A 19,775-nucleotide genomic window follows, 5' to 3' on the forward strand; every position below is an offset into this window, starting at 1 on the left:
TATAAAGGAGCTTTTGAGAGTAAGGGTGGGCCCCCCACCAAGTGCCTGAAAGGGCGCGAATTACGTTAATTCCATTTTCCGCCTTTTTAAGGATGGAGTTAAAATGAGCGACACCTGACAGTCTACAGTCTAGAGTCAGACCCAAAAATTTGACCTGGTTGCAGCAGGGAATAAGGTCACCGTCTATAAATACCTCTATGTTCGGAGTCTGTCGTTTCCGAGTAAAGGTAACGCAACAGCATTTCGGAACAGAGATGGATAGGCCGTGGGAGAGCATCCAGTCACTGAGATAGCTTAGAGCGGAATTAAGACGAGTAGTTGCCTCGTCTATCGATTTAGATGAGATGTAAAGGGCAATATCATCGGCGTACTGAAGGATGTTGCAGAAAGAATCGACAGCTTGGTCAAGGTCATAGGTATAAATGCTGTATAGGAGTGGACTGAGAACGGAACCTTGGGGTAGGCCTTTCCAGAGTAGACGGGGAGGGGATGTGATGTTTTGACATTTTATTGAGACAGTTCTTGCCATTAACGAGTTACTGATGAAACGAACCAACTTCTCCGAGCCACTCAGATGTAGCAACTTTTGCCTGAGTACTGGAAGTAAGACGTTATCGTAAGCGGAAGATATGTCCAAAAAAACACCCACTAAGTACTCCTTATTCTTGAAAGCCAGTCTGATGTCGGTGGTTAAAATACTAAGACTGTCCAGAGTGCTCAGACCTTTGCGGAAACCGAATTGAGACTTTGCTAGGATACCGTGAGACTCCATGAACCACTCCAGGCGGTTTCTGATCATATGCTCCATAACTTTTAGTAGGGCAGAGGATAAGGCTATAGGGCGATAGGAGTTATGCTCTAAAGGATCCTTCCCTGGCTTCGGTATAGGAATTACAATTTGTTCCTTCCAAGAGTCAGGGACGGTTCCTAGGTCAAAGAAGTTGTTGACTAGTTGAAGAAAGAAAGATTTAGCTCTAGGGGGAGAGTTAACTAAAAAGGAATATGGCAATCCATCGGCTCCGGGAGACGAATCAGTTAGCCCACTAAGGGCACAAAGGAGTTCGTCAGCAGAAAAAGGGGAATCTAAATTACCAGTTGGGGGAATAGGCACAGAGGAGCTGGATGGGAAGCAGTCCATAAAGGGGACAAAAGGAGGAGCTAATTTATCTGCAAATTCTTCCAACCAAATAGAGGGATTGTTTGAGGGGGCGTTGGATGGAGAAAGGGATTGGCGGTACCTTCTAATCTGCTTCCACACTACAGAAGAGGGCGTCCTGGGAGACATATTCTCGCAGAAACGGGTCCATCCTAGCTTTTTCTTCTGCGATAAAAATTTCCTTGTCTGGGCTGCTGTCTGCTGGTAGAGCAGAAAGTTCTCCATTGTCATAGACCTGTTATAACGTTTTTCCGCCTCTTTGCGTTTCCGAATGGCAGCTGAACATTCCGCATCCCACCAAGGGGGGGAGGTCTTATGTGTAGGATTCTTTTGAGGGAAATGTTCATCTGCTGACATCCGGAGGATGTTTGTAAAGTGTTCATACACTGAAATTGAATTTAAAGGGGAGATTGTGGGAAGTGAGTCTAATTTATTATTTACTGATACTGAGAAGGCTGACCAATCAGCATTATTTAATTTATATCGTAGTAGAGGAGGGGGACGGACGGTTGGGGATGATTTATTAGGGATAGTTAACAAAATGGGGAAATGGTCGCTGCCAAAAGTGCTTTTTAGAACATTCCATGAGAGAAGTGACGTAAGGTTAGGAGAGCAAAAAGATACATCCACGGCGGTGGCTGGATTTTGAGATGGGAGGCATCTTCTAGTTGAACAGCCGTTGTTTAGGACGCATAGATTTAGATCGTCAAGGAGGTCTAAGAGTAAAGATCCTGGGGAGTCCGTGTGATAGGAGCCCCATGCAGTATTGTGAGCATTAAGGTCGCCTAGGATAAGGACGGGAGGAGGAAGAGCCAGAATGGCTGTACGCAGTTCATTAAGGGAGGATGAGTTAGGACGGGGAATGTAAACGGATAGGATTGAAAGGTCGAAAATTCGCACAGCCACGGCATTAATGTCCTGGCTATGCGAGGGAAGAGGGAGTTGGGAATAGGAGAGGGAGCGCCTTACAAGAAAGGCGCTTCCTGCGTATCCATCGTTTCTATCATCCCGGAGACATGAATAGCCAGATACACGGAAGTGTGAATCCGGAACTAACCAGGTCTCCGAGACGGCTATGAACGACGGAGAGTATTTATTGATTAGGTAGGAAAGTTCGTGTTTTTTTCTTCTAATGCTCTGACAGTTCCACTGAACCGCCTGAATTGCCATTGTAATTAGATATCTGAGAGATTTGGGAAAGTTTTTGAGCAACGTTGGACGGTATACTGTCTTTGTGTTGGGTAACAACACGGAGGATGAGGGTTAGGACAAGATCTAAAAGGTTTATGTCGTCTGAGAAGGACGATGGAGGATTGTCGGTAAGGGCGCACCCATTAGGAAGGCTAGAAGCACAATTGCCAATAATGGCCTGGTGTGCCTGCCGGTCGTAGCCTTTTCCTAACGGCGCGTGAGAGCGGGGGGAGCGGGGTATGGTTTTCTTGTAGGAGAGAGGTAGGTGGGATGTTTGTGAATGGAGTGTTTGGGATGGAGAGGGTAGGGGTTGTGAGGATGGGGACTTTGTTATGTCGGCATAAGACCTACGAGTGGTTGGGTACATGGCCGAAGCCTCAGCGTAGGAGATATTATCCTGTGACATAGCAATTTTAATAGCTTTTTGTCTGGAGTGCTCTGGACAGGATTTGTTAAGAGCAAAGTGAGGTCCTGTGCAGTGAATGCATGTGGCCTTTTCTTCGGTAATATCACAGTTATCCGCTGAGTGGGGTTGCGTGCAACGAAAACATCTAGCCTTCGACCTGCACTGGGCTTTGACATGGCCAAAGCGGCAGCAGTTGAGGCACTGAATAGTTGGGAGCTGGTATGTCTCAACTGGAATTGAGTTATGGAACAGAAATACTCGTTTTGGCAAAACCTGTCCCTTAAATGTCACGACTACCGATTGGGTGGGGACCCAGGACGCTTGCCCGTCTGTGGTCACTTTCCTGTTTAGACGGCGGGCTTTTAGCAGGATGCCACATCCGTCAGGAATCGTCAATGACTCCGCAAGCTCTTCCATTGGAAGATCGGAGGGGATCTGTTTAATGAGGCCCATACGGGTCACGTTGTACGTCGGGATTGTTGCTGAGTACTTGCAAAGGGATAGAATCTCGCTACTCAAAAATTTGTTGGCAGCACTGGCAGATGTGAACTCAACAGAGATTCTGTTTCTCCCAATTTTTTTGATACCATCGTTGATCACGTCCTTAATTTTGTTATTGACCAAAAATTTTCCAAACCTAATTGGCTGGATGAAAGTTGGGGCATTAGGCTCGGTTTCGATGCGGGACACGTGGACAATAAAAGGGCCTTTGTCAAGGTCACTGTAGACTTTTGGTGCGATAACAAGAGATGGGTGCGTGTACACCGGTTGGCTGCTTGGAGATGACATTGCAGCAGAAGGGTTGTTGGATCTCTTCGCGGGTTCAGAAGGAACCTCCGAATCCAGGCGGCGTTTTGTTGCGGCTTGGGAAAACAGTGGTTGAGAAATGTCCATTGAACAGGAGGCCGGATCCGGAGGATCCGGGGGATCGGGAGGAGTTAATTCCATTCTACTTACGGTTTTACCAGATAAATCCGTCACCTGTTGTTATTTATTAAAATAACTAAGCTTAAAATTGAGTTTTTTTTTTGAGTTAAACTACGTTAGAATTTGATTTTTCCACTTAAACACCTGAAACACGTGTTGCCACTGTCACATGCGGCGAGCGAAAAAAAACATAGAGAAAAGTAATACATAGGAAATAGAGAACCCTCTCTGTCAAATTTTTGAGCCTACTAATTGACAGCCTGGTGTTAAATTCCCTGTACTTAACCTACGTACGTAACGCTCACATACATACATAGTACACGCACACATACATACATAAAGTCCACGCACACATACACACAGTTCACGCACACATAGGCCCTCATAACCTTCAAAGAATTATTGTTTTTATGATGTACAATGTAGAATTTTTTCAAATCCATTATTTTGAAAATATTTATCTTTATGGTGTACGTATTGTATTATTTTCAAAACAATGGATTTGGAAAAATTCTACATTGCACATGGAAATGCAAATAAGTAAACAAAAACTTTTGAATTTAATAATTTTACTTTATTTATGAACACACATAATATTATACACCAAAAGCGTCTTTTCGCAAAGTTTTCAACAACACTAAAAAAGCATTTGCACATTGAGAAAACTCAGATCACTTGTGAACATAACAGAAAGTTTCTTCGCGATTCACGAAGGAACGAACAAAACTCCGATGAACCAGAACAGCAGCAGGTACGAAGGAATGAACTTGAATTTGACTCGACGACTCTTCAATACTTTAATAGGGCCACAGAAAACTTAAATGATGGCTAAGAAAACAAGAATGCATTATTTTAACAAAACAAAAACAACACCGGCCATTTTGGAGGAAAAACAAAGTTGCCATATGTTAAATAGTAATTTCTACTACTCTTTTATGTAAATTATAACAAAAATGTCAATGTTCAGTTTTAAATTAAAACAAATTAATTTCATTTAAAAAAAGTTTTCACATTGTAATTAACAATATTCTCAAATATATTTTAATTAAGAAAAAAAATGAAAATATGAAGGAAATAGGAGCAGCGACATCTAGAGCGTTTTAGGGTAGTTAAAAAGTATTTGAATTTATTCACCGATGTCGCTGTTTGAAAGCAAGTTTCACTTCGATGACCGTTGTATGGAAGTTTCCACACCCTGCGACTAGTTTTCTCTGTAAAAAACCCAGAGATTATGTATACATAGAGCCAGTTTACTTCAATATGTCGAAAGTTGAGGCAAACAGTAATCTTCGCGACAAACTTCAGATACAAATATTTGCTTTTGCTTTGCTTCGCTGCGAGTTTATTAGCTCAGCAGTTGCCACTTGCCAATGTTGTATTCGAGACGTTAAAAATTAGCGCAATCGGGGCACAGTAGTAGCCGTGCTCAATCTTTTACTTATCATCTCTTTGATCAACCAGTGTTACCATTTTATAAAAAATATGAGCTCACTCAATGAGTGCATTGTCCATTGAGCTCACACCGTGAGTAACGCAAAAACACAAACTTTCGAACGCAGTTGTGAACCTTTCCCCTTCCTTCATCTGCCATTTCATATGCTCTTTGATTTGTGTATGTGGCAGCCGAGGGTGTACAATATTCGTCATAGTATTTCTTTGAAATAGTCAAAATTCCTACTCCTCAGTTTCCTTAATGTAGAATTTAATGAATTAGTGAGTAAATTCAGTTCGTTTCTTTTCTTAAAGTGGATAAATCTTGATGCTTTCGTCGTTGTCAATTTTCGTTTGAACATGAACGCCATGTTGATTGTCAAAAGTGTTTTCGGATGAGACAGCAGTGAATTGATTTGTGATATCTTTTCAGACTTCGCGATTTCCAAGGGTCGCTTTTCATCAGATTCGGTGTAGATAAGGCGAGGAGCAAAGGAGCCATGGCGCAAGTTTTACCGATACGTTTTCAGGAGCACTTACAGGTGAGTACGCCCATCGGTTTTATTGGATTTGGCGATAGTGCTTCCTTTGGTGTAAGAAAGTTATCAGGGGATGATTGGGGAGTGTGGTGGGTGGTGTTGATGCAGTTCTTAGTGGCTGTTAGGGCCAGGGTGGCCGCAGCAGTGACATTGCGCAATTACCAAATGTCAGTTTCCACCCCCTTGTCGGCGTACCTACGGGAGTGCGACGGGTATTGATTTGTTCTACATTCCTTTCTGGATCATATGGTTTGTGGAATATGTGCCAAAATTCTTAAAGGTCGGCGTAGGTACCTACAAATGCCTCCCCAATTTTGGCTGAAAGTTTGATGATGGGTTTCCTAGTATTGTATGAAGATAGATACAAAACAATAAATAGATTTCTTATTTATATTATATATATAGATCCTGAGTAATATTAGTTGACTTATTGGCATAAATTGAAATCTAATTAGATTACAAAAACTTACTGTGTGTAGCCTATTTGAATTTCCAGTAAGATTGATTCTTATTGAAATGTATTGCTAAAGGGTACCACTGTATCTACCCACTATGATGTAGTTTGCTTTAATTATGTCAGTTACAGCCTTACTTACCCCTCTCAGGTTTTGATTTTATTGGATGGGCGTTTCACACAGGAACAATAACTAATTTCTTTTACTCCTTTGCCCCACATACTACTGTGAGTAAGCATTGCTTGGATAATATTTACTGATTGGAATTTTTCCTAATAGAAGTTTAAACAAATAATGCCATGTCTAAGACCAGCCCTTCAAAAGAAATCTACTCCCTTATTGTGGTATTAATTAATCCATGTTTTAATATAGATCATAAAATAAAATATCTTTATTCAATTTTAGACCAACATTTTTCACAAATCATAATGCTTAGTTCCTATTAGCACAGGCACTCAACTTAGTTTAGCTTATAATCAGCCCATGGGTATTAATAGACTGTTTAATAATGAATTTCTTTTGAGTATTGTATTGTTAATGCTTGAATTATTATACTTATAATTCAACACAATTACAATTAAATGAAAGTTTAATGTTAATTTTAAAATAATTCAGCACATTATCATTATTACTTGTATTATGCGTTGATGATCTTCCAATCAAGATAAGGTTCCCTTATATTAAAATACTAGCTGACCCGGCGAACTTTGTTCCGCCTTAATGGCAATAAATAAGCAGAATTTTTTTTTATTTCGGACGGGATAAAAAGTATCCTACGTCCTTCTCCTGGCTCTAAACTACCTCCCTGACAATTTTCAGCTAAATCGGTTCAGCCGTTCTTGAGTTATAAGTGGTGTAACTAACACGACTTTCTTTTATATATATAGATTGTTATTTCTTTATAGCTCACCAATGTGGGGATCAATCCAGCCTCCATATCCTTCAACACTCTCACCATGGAGTCTGACAAGTTTATCTGTGTCCGGGAGAAGGTCGGAGAGACGGCTGAGGTGGTCATCATCGACATGGGAGACCCCACCACCCCCATCCGCAGGCCGATCAGCGCTGACTCGGCCATCATGAACCCTGCCAGCAAAGTCATCGCCCTCAAAGGAAAGGCAGGCATTGAAGGTAAGAATTAATATATTCTTATTTGTATTTATTTCGTGTCGTAAGAGGCGACTTAGGGACTACACATCAAACAGAGAATGGGCAGCAGCGCTCTCTGAAAAACATCAATCTTTTAAACTGCGATCTCCAACCCGCCTGCCAAGCGTGGAGATTATGGCAAAACCCTCCACTATAGTGGAGGAGGCTCATAGTCCAGCAGTGGACTGTAAAGGGCTGTTGATGAAGATGATTTATTTATTTCTTTTGAGATTGATATAATATTAGAATTTAGAATACCTGATAAGATAGAGATATAAGATTGAATGACAGATTAACTGACTGAACTATCCACAGAGAAACATTTTTAATAAATACATAATGCCAAAAGTGATTTATGTAGTGTAAAAGAAACTTTATTCTTATTTTCTACTTGTTTTCATAAAGTACTTTTGTGTCTATTATACTTACTTATTATTCTGTGTCATATTACAGTAAAATAAGGATTTTTATCTTTTAACATCATAAAAGCTATATTAACTTAGCTCTGAACTCAGGTGTCAGACGCCATAACCATTTGGCATAGCTCAGTGGCCTTAATTGTGACATAACAACAATACTAATGTGTTAAATTCACGCATTGCGTAAATTGCGTCACTGAATGCGCGATGACGTAATCAGCTGTCCATTTGATGAGAAAAATTGATATTGGTCATGAATAAACCATGACAGTGATGAGACTACTTCAGTAACATTATCAAAAACTACCTACTATGTATTTAATTTAATTTTTTACTTTTCAAAATGCTTTGGGAAGAATTAGTTGTGTCTCTGGGATATCCTCTTTCTTCTACAGTTGACAGTTTGAAATGTTTTTTGATTCCAATAACATCTAATAGGATCTGTTTTGGTAATCAAATTCTGTCTGCTTATATCATCTAAATCCGTTCATCTGTCGTGCGATTTGATGACAAACATCTTTAATGCCTTCATAATAAGGCAGGGCAGGGCTATTGAGTTAGGGTCAATACTCTGAGGAAGAAAGGGAAGTCTATTTTCGTAAATAACTATGTCAACAAACAGTTACAATAGAAGAGTTTGAACCGGCGTTAAGGCCTTATTAATGGCTTATGTTTGTAAACAGTGACTTTATTATACAGCTATTTTCTACATACTGTATTAAAGTGGGTGTACGAGTGTGATAAAGTGGGCTGAAAAACTAGTCTCCCATATACGTCAGTGAGTTTGTGCAGAAAAGACAGTAGGAGCTCTATCCAGGGACCTTTTATGAGCTTTAGAATTCCAATTTGCATACGAATTTTCTAGAATCCTATTAGAATTCGTAAAAGGATTATGTGATTTCACTTGCTATTTGGATTTATAAGGCTTCAAAAATACTTTTGGCTTATATCTTTCACCTTTGAAGGGTAAAGGTACATAAAACGAAAAACACCTTGTGTAGGTATCCCAAATTCCATTCACGAGTCACTTCCATTTTATTAATTACACCAAGCCCATAATGGTGAATACCATCTTCGATTGTTAACGTGTTCGTGAATAAAAGATTTGCGACATAAAGGCAAAAGAGAAGTGCGTGGGATGATGACCGAGTTATTTTCGCAGTGTTACCAATTTCTTTGTCGTCGCATTGTACCTTACCTTCCCTTGTTTCAGTAATCGTGCAAGATAAAGAATTCATTGATTAAATATGTACCCATCTGGTGGTGACTCACCACCGTTTAGACATTACGATGTTGGCACCAAACTAATAATTTTACGGAAACGCGCAAATGCAACAACAAAAGCTGAAATGTCGTTGCCCCTTTCTATTTCAATCGGATTCCCTTGACCTTGGGGTAGTACGTAGATTAATCTTATCGTTCGAATCCATCAAGGTCTAGAAGTTAAACGAAGTCATTCACAGCACCTGTTTGACCTTCAAAGTCCATTGCCTGTGTAGTAGAAAAGTTCCCGGCGTTTAGTCCGTAATTTCGTATCGGCTCATCGACGATTGGTCTTTTTCTAAGCTCTTGTGCAGTCATACTTCGGTTTGATAGCCTGAAAATCCAGACACAATTAATAGATCTGTAGGTAGAACAGGAGTGGGTATTGGATATAGCAAGCATTATTTGCTTACTTAGATAAAAAAGCGAGCCCATTATTAAAGTGCGTGTTTCCTTTGTAAACTGCATCATCTCATTTGGAATGATTAATAAAATAATATTTATAAGCTTCTATGTAACTCAGAAACAAACAAAGGTTTTGTAAATTAGTAGGTAATTAGAAGATTTACGTTATGTTAATTCAAATCCCTAATCGGCTATATCGGATACACAAGATCATGCTGATAACGATTGATTAGGAAGCGATTATCGTATCTATCTTTGACTGATTTCACACCATTTAAAATTATTATACGCCCTTTATATTTATTTTAAAAACAATATTATACGCCCTTCAGTTTAGAAATTTCTTTACTCCTAAAAGCTACAAAGTTCTCAAGGATGACTTCATAGTTTTTTGACGCGGTTTATCGTGTAACTATAATTAACTTTTAAAAAAAATAAAACCGACTTCAAATGCGTGAACACAAAAAAAAAAACTAAAAATTAAAAATATTGCGTATAAAAAAGTTCATCCCCAATTTTCCACCCTTGGGGGTGAAATATCTTCTTCAAATTCGCATGAAACCACCCTTTTGATAATACCTATTCAACAAAAAAATAATCGTTCAAATTGATTTATAATCGGCGGAGATATTGCGTATAAAAAAGTTCATCCCCAATTTTCCACCCTTGGGGGTTGTTTTTTCTATTATTAAATTTAAATGGGACCACCCTTGAGGTATTACCAGGCCTGTTCATCTCCGCGAGTTTACATCGAAAACAAAACACGCACGATTGCCCCCTACAAGAGTACTATTCGACAAGGCCTCACATACGAGCGAACATTGACTCACGCACGCGTATTCTTGTGTATGATGGAAAAAAATAAAGAAAATGGTGTACTAAATACTGTGCAGTATTTAACTGCCTAAATAATAATAAAAACACAGAATGTACTTTTTTAAGTTGCCTGAAGACACTGAGAGGTAAATAAGTAGTTAATATTATTCATGATAATTCATGCTAAATCATGTATTTCCTCCGCCATTTTCTGCAGATTGGCACCTCACGTCACATCATTTTACCGAAGTCAGCCCTATAGCTTCGGCGCAGTACCGATCACTGACGTTTGTCAACAAAACTTCTGACAAACTTGCTTGACTCTTGAGACAAGCTAAATTACACCATATTGTTAATGACATTGAGCATACATTTTTTTAAATACCTTCGCGAAGTAAAACTTCTGTACGTAGTACTTATTATTATTCTGTGGTATTACCTATACGCCGAAAAAAGATTTGTTCAAATCGGTTCATAATTGGCGGAGTTATCGCGTAACAAACATAGAAAAAAAAAAACATACGGGCCGAATTGAGAACCTCCTCCTTTTTTGAAGTCGGTTGAAAACAGAGGCCACCGATATTCTAAGCTCTAAAGAATACCAAGCCGTAACCTTAAATGTACCGTTCTTAGGTCATCAAATGGACGGATAGAGCGAAACACAAGACTGCATTTAGAGGGAAGCCAGCCGCTTGTAACGGTTACTCATCATGCACAAAGATAGACTTTATGTTTATCTAATGTTGTACACAAGGAATCATTGGAGTTATCTCAGACATCATCTTCATGTTGCTAAGTGCTAGAGTTCCCTTCCTCGTTATGTAACTAATAATATTAATCTCGGGGATTCTGTTGGTTTTTCTTTTGTGTACGTATTTTCAAGTATCCACGTAAAAGAAAAATGTATGAAGCACTTTAGAGTTTCCGCGAAACAATTTCACTATGAAACTAACTACCAACTGCTTGAAAGTAAAAGTGATAAACACGATCATTCATTCTTCCATGTCGAACCCCGCGCGCTATAAATCTTATAGTTAATAGACTTAGGGTAGAATATCGTGAAACACCTTCGTTACGTGCAGACAATAGGCGGGCAATGGCTGTGAGACATTCCCACATTTCTTGCAACTGACCTCTATCAATAAAAGTCAATATCTGAAGAATAAATTAAATGTCCTTGCTAGTAGGTGCTAGTAGTCTTATTTGGAATGAGGTGTTAATACTTTAGGTGTCGTTTGATATATTTCTGCTTAGTTATTATGATACCAGCGTTACGTTATAAAACAGGATAAAGGAGATGACTGCATTGGTTCGCGGAACCTGTAAATAGGAAGTTTCTATGACGGCGTTATTCCGGATCCTAACGAACACTAGAATTGTGATGCGCACTTTTATTGCTTTTATTTTACGACAGATATGACTGAAGTTGTATAAACTTTATCATCTTCTGCAGAAGTAGAACAGTTATATCACTATGAAGTTAAGTCTGCTGTAAACAAAACTGCCGATCCAAATTAAGACGCACGCAAAAAAGCGTTTGATATAAACGGGGATTTTCTAAATTCTGACAACAAATTGGTTATCTGGCGCATATTCATACATCGCACTTTGTGTAGAGCGATTCCAAGATAGGATGAGTCACGGGTCACAATTTGTCGCGAGTGAGTGGGCCCAGCCTTGATACGAGGCGAACACTCGTGTCAACATTGTATTGTCTACGCTCGCTCGCTTAGACGGAGCAAGTGCTTATCAATGTGAATGAAATATTTTAATATTCATTATGAACACGAAAATGAAGCAAATTCAGATCAACCAATCTACATAATTTACCATGCTTAGTAAAATTTTTTTACGATTAAAACTCGAGTAAAGAAGTTGTTTGAAGATTTCTTACGTTACTGATGTTTATTTATGAGTATGACGTCATTCTTGTTTAAATATGAATCATTTATCGTAACTATTTATCTTTCGTCAGATAAGCATAAAGAATATTACTTATAAAAATTTTTTTGAATTACAAACAAGCTATCACGTGTGTTTATCCCTACAAAAAATTAAAACTACTGTTTAGATAAAAATTCACTGACTGATCCTAGTTGGATATCTATGTAAAAACTTGGTTTTTAGAAGAGTCAAGAGACAACTTAATTTACTAATCATGTTCATTACAATCACCAAATTTAGGTATCCCATTTCTGACTTAAAAAGGTTTTTAATTAAATATAAGATGCAAGGAAAGATGTGAATATTCCACTGTAACCTGTATCAGAGAAAATGTAAATATTTTAATTTTTGTTGCAGCTCAAAAAACGCTGCAGATCTTCAACATCGAAATGAAGTCAAAGATGAAGGCTCACACAATGACAGAGGACGTGGTGTTCTGGAAGTGGATATCCCTGAACACTCTCGCCCTCGTCACCAAGATGTCGGTGTACCACTGGTCGATGGAAGGCGACTCCACGCCGGTGAAGATGTTCGACCGCCACGCCTCGCTCGCCGACTGCCAGATCATCAACTACAGGACGGACCCCAAGCAACAGTGGCTGCTGTTAGTTGGTGAGTATCCCAAACTTTTTGGGACGCCCTTGGAACTTCGAATTTCTTTGCGATGCTATCATCTATCTATAAACCTTTAACTTACCTCGCTACGACCCTCGCCGTTTAGCCGGCGGCCGTTCGCCGGCTATTAAGTATTCATCTAATCGTCATGTGGATTGAAACATGCCTAAAATAGAAAATTGGATAACTACTGTATTTTGAAGCTTCGGTCATTGAAGGATAAGTTTATTACCTTAGTTGACGTCTTTTGCTCAATCAATTACTTTGCTATTATTGTGATAGTTCCAGAAATACACGCCCATACGCACATGTTTCAGTATGCAAAAGTTACACAAGTTGTTTTAGAAGAAAAACTGTACCAACTCATCTTTTTGGTCAAATAAACCTTTTCTATTAAGGACCTTGCCACACTAGCACAGTTTGCAAGCGGAGCGGAGGCGGACACGCGGCGTGCCGCCGCTTTGAAACCGCTTGTAATCCGCCAGTGTGGCAAGGCTCTAAATCCTATCCTGATTGTTGACATATCCTATCTCGGAGTCCACTTATCGTTATAATGTGTGAATTCTCCAGGTATCTCCGCGCAGCAGAACCGCGTGGTAGGCGCGATGCAGCTGTACTCAGTAGAGCGCAAGTGCTCGCAGCCGATCGAGGGCCACGCGGCGTCGTTCGCCACCTTCAAGGCGGAGGGCAACGCCGAGCCCTCCACGCTCTTCTGCTTCGCTGTGCGCACCGCGCAGGGCGGCAAGCTGCACATCATCGGTGAGTGAGGCATCTTATGATGCCGCCGGCAGCTGTATGTAGAGCGCGAGTGCTCGCAGCCGATCGAGGGCCACGCGGCGTCGTTCGCCACCTTCAAGGCGGAGGGCAACGCCGAGCCCTCCACGCTCTTCTGCTTCGCCGTGCGCACCGCGCAGGGCGGCAAGCTGCACATCATCGGTGAGTGAGGCATCTTATGATGCCGCCGGCAGCTGTATGTAGAGCGCGAGTGCTCGCAGCCGATCGAGGGCCACGCGGCGTCGTTCGCCACCTTCAAGGCGGAGGGCAACGCCGAGCCCTCCACGCTCTTCTGCTTCGCTGTGCGCACCGCACAGGGCGGCAAGCTGCACATCATCGGTGAGTGAGGCATCTTATGATGCCGCGGGCAGCTGTATGTAGAGCGCGAGTGCTCGCAGCCGATCGAGGGCCACGCGGCGTCGTTCGCCACCTTCAAGGCGGAGGGCAACGCCGAGCCCTCCACGCTCTTCTGCTTCGCTGTGCGCACCGCACAGGGCGGCAAGCTGCACATCATCGGTGAGTGAGGCATCTTATGATGCCGCGGGCAGCTGTATGTAGAGCGCGAGTGCTCGCAGCCGATCGAGGGCCACGCGGCGTCGTTCGCCACCTTCAAGGCGGAGGGCAACGCCGAGCCCTCCACGCTCTTCTGCTTCGCTGTGCGCACCGCACAGGGCGGCAAGCTGCACATCATCGGTGAGTGAGGCATCTTATGATGCCGCGGGCAGCTGTATGTAGAGCGCGAGTGCTCGCAGCCGATCGAGGGCCACGCGGCGTCGTTCGCCACCTTCAAGGCGGAGGGCAACGCCGAGCCCTCCACGCTCTTCTGCTTCGCTGTGCGCACCGCACAGGGCGGCAAGCTGCACATCATCGGTGAGTGAGGCATCTTATGATGCCGCGGGCAGCTGTATGTAGAGCGCGAGTGCTCGCAGCCGATCGAGGGCCACGCGGCGTCGTTCGCCACCTTCAAGGCGGAGGGCAACGCCGAACCCTCCACGCTCTTCTGCTTCGCTGTGCGCACCGCACAGGGCGGCAAGCTGCACATCATCGGTGAGTCGATAGATCTTCTTGAAATGCTGCTAAAAATCCGGTCACCGAGCAGATAGAATTTTGTACAATGACCCCAAAGCAACCCATCCTTATCGCTCGCGCGTAATTATATTGTTGTCGCGCTCGCACACTCCTGTGCGACGGGCGGCCGAAGCTATCTGCTCGGCGACCGGACTTTATACTTGGATGATTTTTATTCTTAGTTTGCGACATTTCTTAGATGCTTGGTATTTCCAAAATACAGACATTATGAAAATGGACAAAAAGTAAGTTTGTTCCGGCGTTTCTTCTCAGCACTTATCATATTATCTTCATCCTGAAGTGCGATGGTAAAATTCAATAATGATATTTCATATTGAGTGTATTGAGAAGGTGCTAAAGTCACTACGACAGTTAGCAGCACCTGAATAAACTGAATTCTGCGTCAAAATGCCGCACTAATGAGTAATTTGTGTCGACTGTAGTACTTATGCAATTTAATGTTGTCAACAGAGGTGGGCCAAACGCCCGCGGGCAACCAGCCCTTCCCCAAAAAGGCCGTGGACGTATTCTTCCCCGCGGAGGCTCAGAACGACTTCCCCGTCGCCATGCAGGTGTCGCCCAAGTATGACGTCATCTACCTCATCACCAAGTACGGATACATCCACATGTACGACATCGAGACCGGCACCTGTATCTACATGAACAGGATTTCGTCAGATACCATATTTGTCACCGCGCCGCATGAAGCCACTGGAGGAATTATCGGTGAGTGGAAATTACATTATGTTATAAGAGACTTGACTGTGATAATATTACTTCATTATGGTGGTAAATAAGTCACCAGTAATAAAAAATAAACATGAATAATTATGAAAATAAAAAAGTCACAAAACAGACATAGTGAATCTCCATAATTAGCTTGAATATTAGCTCTCTTCTCCTTGCATACTCCCTATCATAAAATGTTAGAATTCAATATCAAACTTCTATAACAAACTGTGCTGAAAGAAAGGCTTTACCTATGAATTCAACATCTATATTTTCTCCTCAAATCTTAGGTGTGAACCGCAAAGGCCAGGTTCTCTCAGTGACGGTAGAAGAGGATTCCATCGTGCCATACATCAACACGGTGCTGCAAAACCCTGAGTTGGCGCTGCGTCTCGCCGTGCGAAACAATCTCGCGGGCGCTGAAGAACTATTTGTCAGGAAGTTCAACATGCTCTTCACTAACGGCCAGTACGGAGAAGCTGCAAAGGTAAGGACTATAGAACTTAGAATAATACCATAAGCAGAAAATAATATTTTTAATATATCTTAGCACTATTTCTGGTATTTCATGACATGTCTATTGACTATTTGACAATCAGAAATCATTATTGAAAATTCTAAATCTGAGCAAAGGAACTTTAATAGCTCACAAAATTGCCAAAGTTAAGTAGCAATAGGTGGGAGATCTAGAACTGATGGCCATTGAGACAAAACAGTTTTCGAGTGTCGATTACGGACGAAAAATCTTAGATCTTAACAGGTCTCCTACTTGGTGGCCCGATGGTCTGGTGAGAGTATCGGGAAGCACCTGGATGCTGGCAGCTCAAGGCCAGTCTTTGCAAAACGCTTCGGAGGAGGCCTTTGTCCAGCAGTAGACGTCTTTCGGTTGAAATTATAGAACTATTGACGAAAGGAGTCTTGAAAGCGTTGTCATTGATGCAGGTCGCAGCGATGGCTCCGCGAGGCATCCTGCGGACGCCGCAGACCATCCAGCGGTTTCAGCAGGTGCCGACGCAGCCGGGGCAGACGTCGCCGCTGCTGCAGTACTTCGGCATCCTGCTGGACCAGGCGCAGCTCAACAAGTTCGAGTCGCTGGAGCTGTGCCGGCCCGTGCTGTTGCAGGGTGAGTGGGAAAAAAAATGTCTAAAGCCCGGTCTGTGAGCACGTAGAATTTTGTCCAATGACCCCAAGCTACCCATCCTTATCGCTCGCGCGTAATTATTTTGCTGTCGCGCTCGCACACTCACTGCGGGCGCCCGTCACACAGTCGCGATGTCCCGTTACAAGCCCGTTACAATGTGGTCAACGATATGGTGTAATTTAGCTTGTCTCAGAATGGAGCACCGTTTCGTTTACATACGTCAATGATCGGCACTGTGCCGATGCAACATGGCTGACTGCTATTATGGTGTTATTGTGTTGCCATCTAGCGCACCACACGCCTATTTTTTCTTCACAATGGGTGCAGAATACACCCGCGTACGTCACTCGCTACTCGCTCGTGAATCCCTTGTGGTTTAAAACCGCCGGCGTACCTCAGCGTGTGTTTTGTTTTCGATGCTTACTCAGGGAGATGCACATTGCGCAGGCCTGGTGTCTTCCTCAATGAGGGTTTTCGCGTATGAAAGATCCACTAGATGGCGGGACGTGGATGTGGGGTCTGACTGCTGCGTGATTGGTGGATTTTGACATATCTGTCAATGTCATGTCAAAAATCTTGCAGCATTTGGACCTTGCGTCTACGTATTGCCATCTGGCGGATTTTTCATACGCGAAAACCCTCATTTCACACAGGTTCAATATGCATACTGGTATGGTGTCATATCACAACCCTTCATTTTACAGAGATTAACACGTACTTATTTCGACAGGCCGCAAGCAGCTTCTAGAAAAATGGCTGAAAGAAGAGAAACTCGAATGCTCTGAAGAGCTGGGCGACCTGGTGAAGCAGGTGGACCCCACGCTGGCGCTGTCGGTGTACCTGCGCGCCAACGTGGCCAGCAAGGTCATCCAGTGCTTCGCAGAGACCGGCCAGTTCCAGAAGATCGTGCTCTACGCGAAGAAGGTACGGATATACTACCTCTAGGGTCTAGCCAGTCAATGTAACGTGAAGCAGCTTCTAGAGAAGTGACTCAAAGAAGAGAAGCTGGAGTGCTCCGAGGAGCTGGGCGACCTGGTGAAGCAGGTGGACCCCACGCTGGCGCTGTCGGTGTACCTGCGCGCCAACGTGGCCAGCAAGGTCATCCAGTGCTTCGCAGAGACCGGCCAGTTCCAGAAGATCGTGCTCTACGCGAAGAAGGTACGGATGTACTACCTCTAGGGTCTAGCCAGTCAATGTAACGTGTAGCAGCTTCTAGAGAAGTGGCTCAAAGAGAAGCTGGGATGCTCCGAAGAGTTGGGCCCAGTTCCTGAAGATCGTGCTCTACGCGAAGAAGGTACGGATGTACTACCTCTAGGGTCTAGCCAGTCAATGTAACGTGTAGCAGCTTCTAGAGAAGTGGCTCAAAGAGAAGCTGGGATGCTCCGAAGAGTGGGCCCAGTTCCTGAAGATCGTGCTCTACGCGAAGAAGGTACGGATGTACTACCTCTAGGGTCTAGCCAGTCAATGTAACGTGTAGCAGCTTCTAGAGAAGTGGCTCAAAGAGAAGCTGGGATGCTCCGAAGAGTGGGCCCAGTTCCTGAAGATCGTGCTCTACGCGAAGAAGGTACGGATGTACTACCTCTAGGGTCTAGCCAGTCAATGTAACGTGTAGCAGCTTCTAGAGAAGTGGCTCAAAGAGAAGCTGGGATGCTCCGAAGAGTGGGCCCAGTTCCTGAAGATCGTGCTCTACGCGAAGAAGGTACGGATATACTACCTCTAGGGTCTAGCCAGTCAATGTAACGTGAAGCAGCTTCTAGAGAAGTGGCTCAAAGAGGAGAAACTGGAATGCTCCGAAGAGCTGGGCCCAGTTCCAGAAGATCGTGCTCTACGCGAAGAAGGTACAGGAGATGTACTACTTCTAGGGTCTACCTAGTCAATGTAACGTGAAGCAGCTTCTAGAGAAGTGGCTCAAACAGAAGCTGGAATGCTCCGAGGAGCTGGGCGACTTGGTGAAGCACCGACCAGTTCCAGAAGATCGTGCTGTATGCGAAGAAGGTACGGATATACTACCTCTAGCTAGTCCAGGGATTCCCAAACTTATTGAGTCTACTGCCCACTTATAAGATAAATTATTTATAGCGCCCCTATTTGTAGTCGATAGTCAAGTGCTCATACGGTGTCTACGAGTCCTCCCAGTAGATGAAATTACAAATCGCCTCCTAAACCTTTAAACAACGCCCCGATTTTTTTTCTGGGTCTCTTACCAGCGTCTTTAGGCCTGCAGCGCCCTCAAGGGGGCGTTATCGCCCACTTTGGGAAAGGCTGACTAGTCAATGCAATTTGTATCAACTGTTACTTGTAATTTGACTACGTGATTACTGGCATTCAATACACATTTGCCAGATCTTATTCTTTGAAGTTACATCACATTGTTTTAAAAAATCTTTAGATATCTAACAAACCGTTACTACGTCGCATAACTTTATTTTTCTGTAAACAACAAAACTGGGTAAATGCCAAAATAGCTAATTATACCTGAACATTTATACCATTTACTCTCTCATTTTTCTGTTAGTAAAATTTTTTTACATAATGTTTTGATGTTATGTTGCTTTTTATAGTTTAGTCAAATATACGTACGTCGTGTTGCCAAACGACGCCGCGCGGACGTGACGCCATCGCTGCGTAGCGCCACTTTTTGACGATGCGCGTGCACTGGCAAGATGACGACGCTCAAGAAGCTAGTGTAGGGGGTCCCTTAAAAAAGTCCTTATTCAAAACTAAACGCATCGCTTGACGCCGCAATAATATGAATAAATTAAAACGCATTTTATTTTTGCAAGTAGGCTTTTAATAACCCTTCTTCTGGCGCAGTCGAGTAAAATGCACTTTTACGTCCCAGTATTAACCACTACTTTGGGACAATAAATGGACCAGTGCTGAGAAGAATTTATTTACCAGGTGGTCCGACTACATCTTCCTGCTCCGTTCGGTGAAGACACTAGTGAACTGTCCTTATTCAAAATTAAACGCGTCATTTGTTTTGTCTACATCTCGCGTTCGTTTCAACCGAAAGACGTCCACTGCTGGACAAAGGCTTCCCCCAAGGATTTCCACAAAGACCGGTCCGCTCGCATCCAGGCACCTCCCGCGACTTTCACCAGATCGTCGGTCCACCTAGTGGGAGGCCTGCCCGCGCCACGTCTTCCGGTTCGTGGTCGCCACTCAAGAACTTTCCTGCCCCAGTCTGTCTGCCTATATCTGTCAACAAACAAAAGCTTGACGTCACAATCAATTTCCCAGGTGGGCTACACCCCCGACTACATCTTCGTGCTCCGTTCGGTAAAGACGCTAGTGTGGGGGTCCTTATAGAGCCCTTATTCAAAATTAAAGGCATCATTCCTCTT

The 19,775-nt window shown here is 43.0% G+C and overlaps 1 protein-coding gene across 1 annotated transcript in view; it reads left to right on the forward strand.

Annotated features, from left to right (window-relative positions):
• The first annotated feature begins 5,286 nt into the window (after positions 1 to 5,286).
• Positions 5,287 to 19,775, forward strand: part of LOC135082189 (clathrin heavy chain) — a 44,656-nt gene continuing 30,167 nt past the window's right edge. The window contains exons 1-9 of the mRNA XM_063976959.1: positions 5,287 to 5,393; positions 5,545 to 5,653; positions 7,011 to 7,236; positions 12,459 to 12,713; positions 13,287 to 13,475; positions 15,030 to 15,284; positions 15,578 to 15,774; positions 16,230 to 16,410; positions 17,159 to 17,352. Of these exons, the coding sequence (XP_063833029.1) occupies positions 5,612 to 5,653; positions 7,011 to 7,236; positions 12,459 to 12,713; positions 13,287 to 13,475; positions 15,030 to 15,284; positions 15,578 to 15,774; positions 16,230 to 16,410; positions 17,159 to 17,352 (1,539 nt within the window). The 5' untranslated portion in view covers positions 5,287 to 5,393; positions 5,545 to 5,611. The remainder of the gene's footprint in view (positions 5,394 to 5,544; positions 5,654 to 7,010; positions 7,237 to 12,458; positions 12,714 to 13,286; positions 13,476 to 15,029; positions 15,285 to 15,577; positions 15,775 to 16,229; positions 16,411 to 17,158; positions 17,353 to 19,775) is intronic.

This window comes from Ostrinia nubilalis, chromosome 21 (genome assembly GCF_963855985.1).
Source record: "Ostrinia nubilalis chromosome 21, ilOstNubi1.1, whole genome shotgun sequence".
In the NCBI taxonomy this organism is placed as follows: Eukaryota; Metazoa; Arthropoda; class Insecta; order Lepidoptera; family Crambidae; genus Ostrinia; species Ostrinia nubilalis.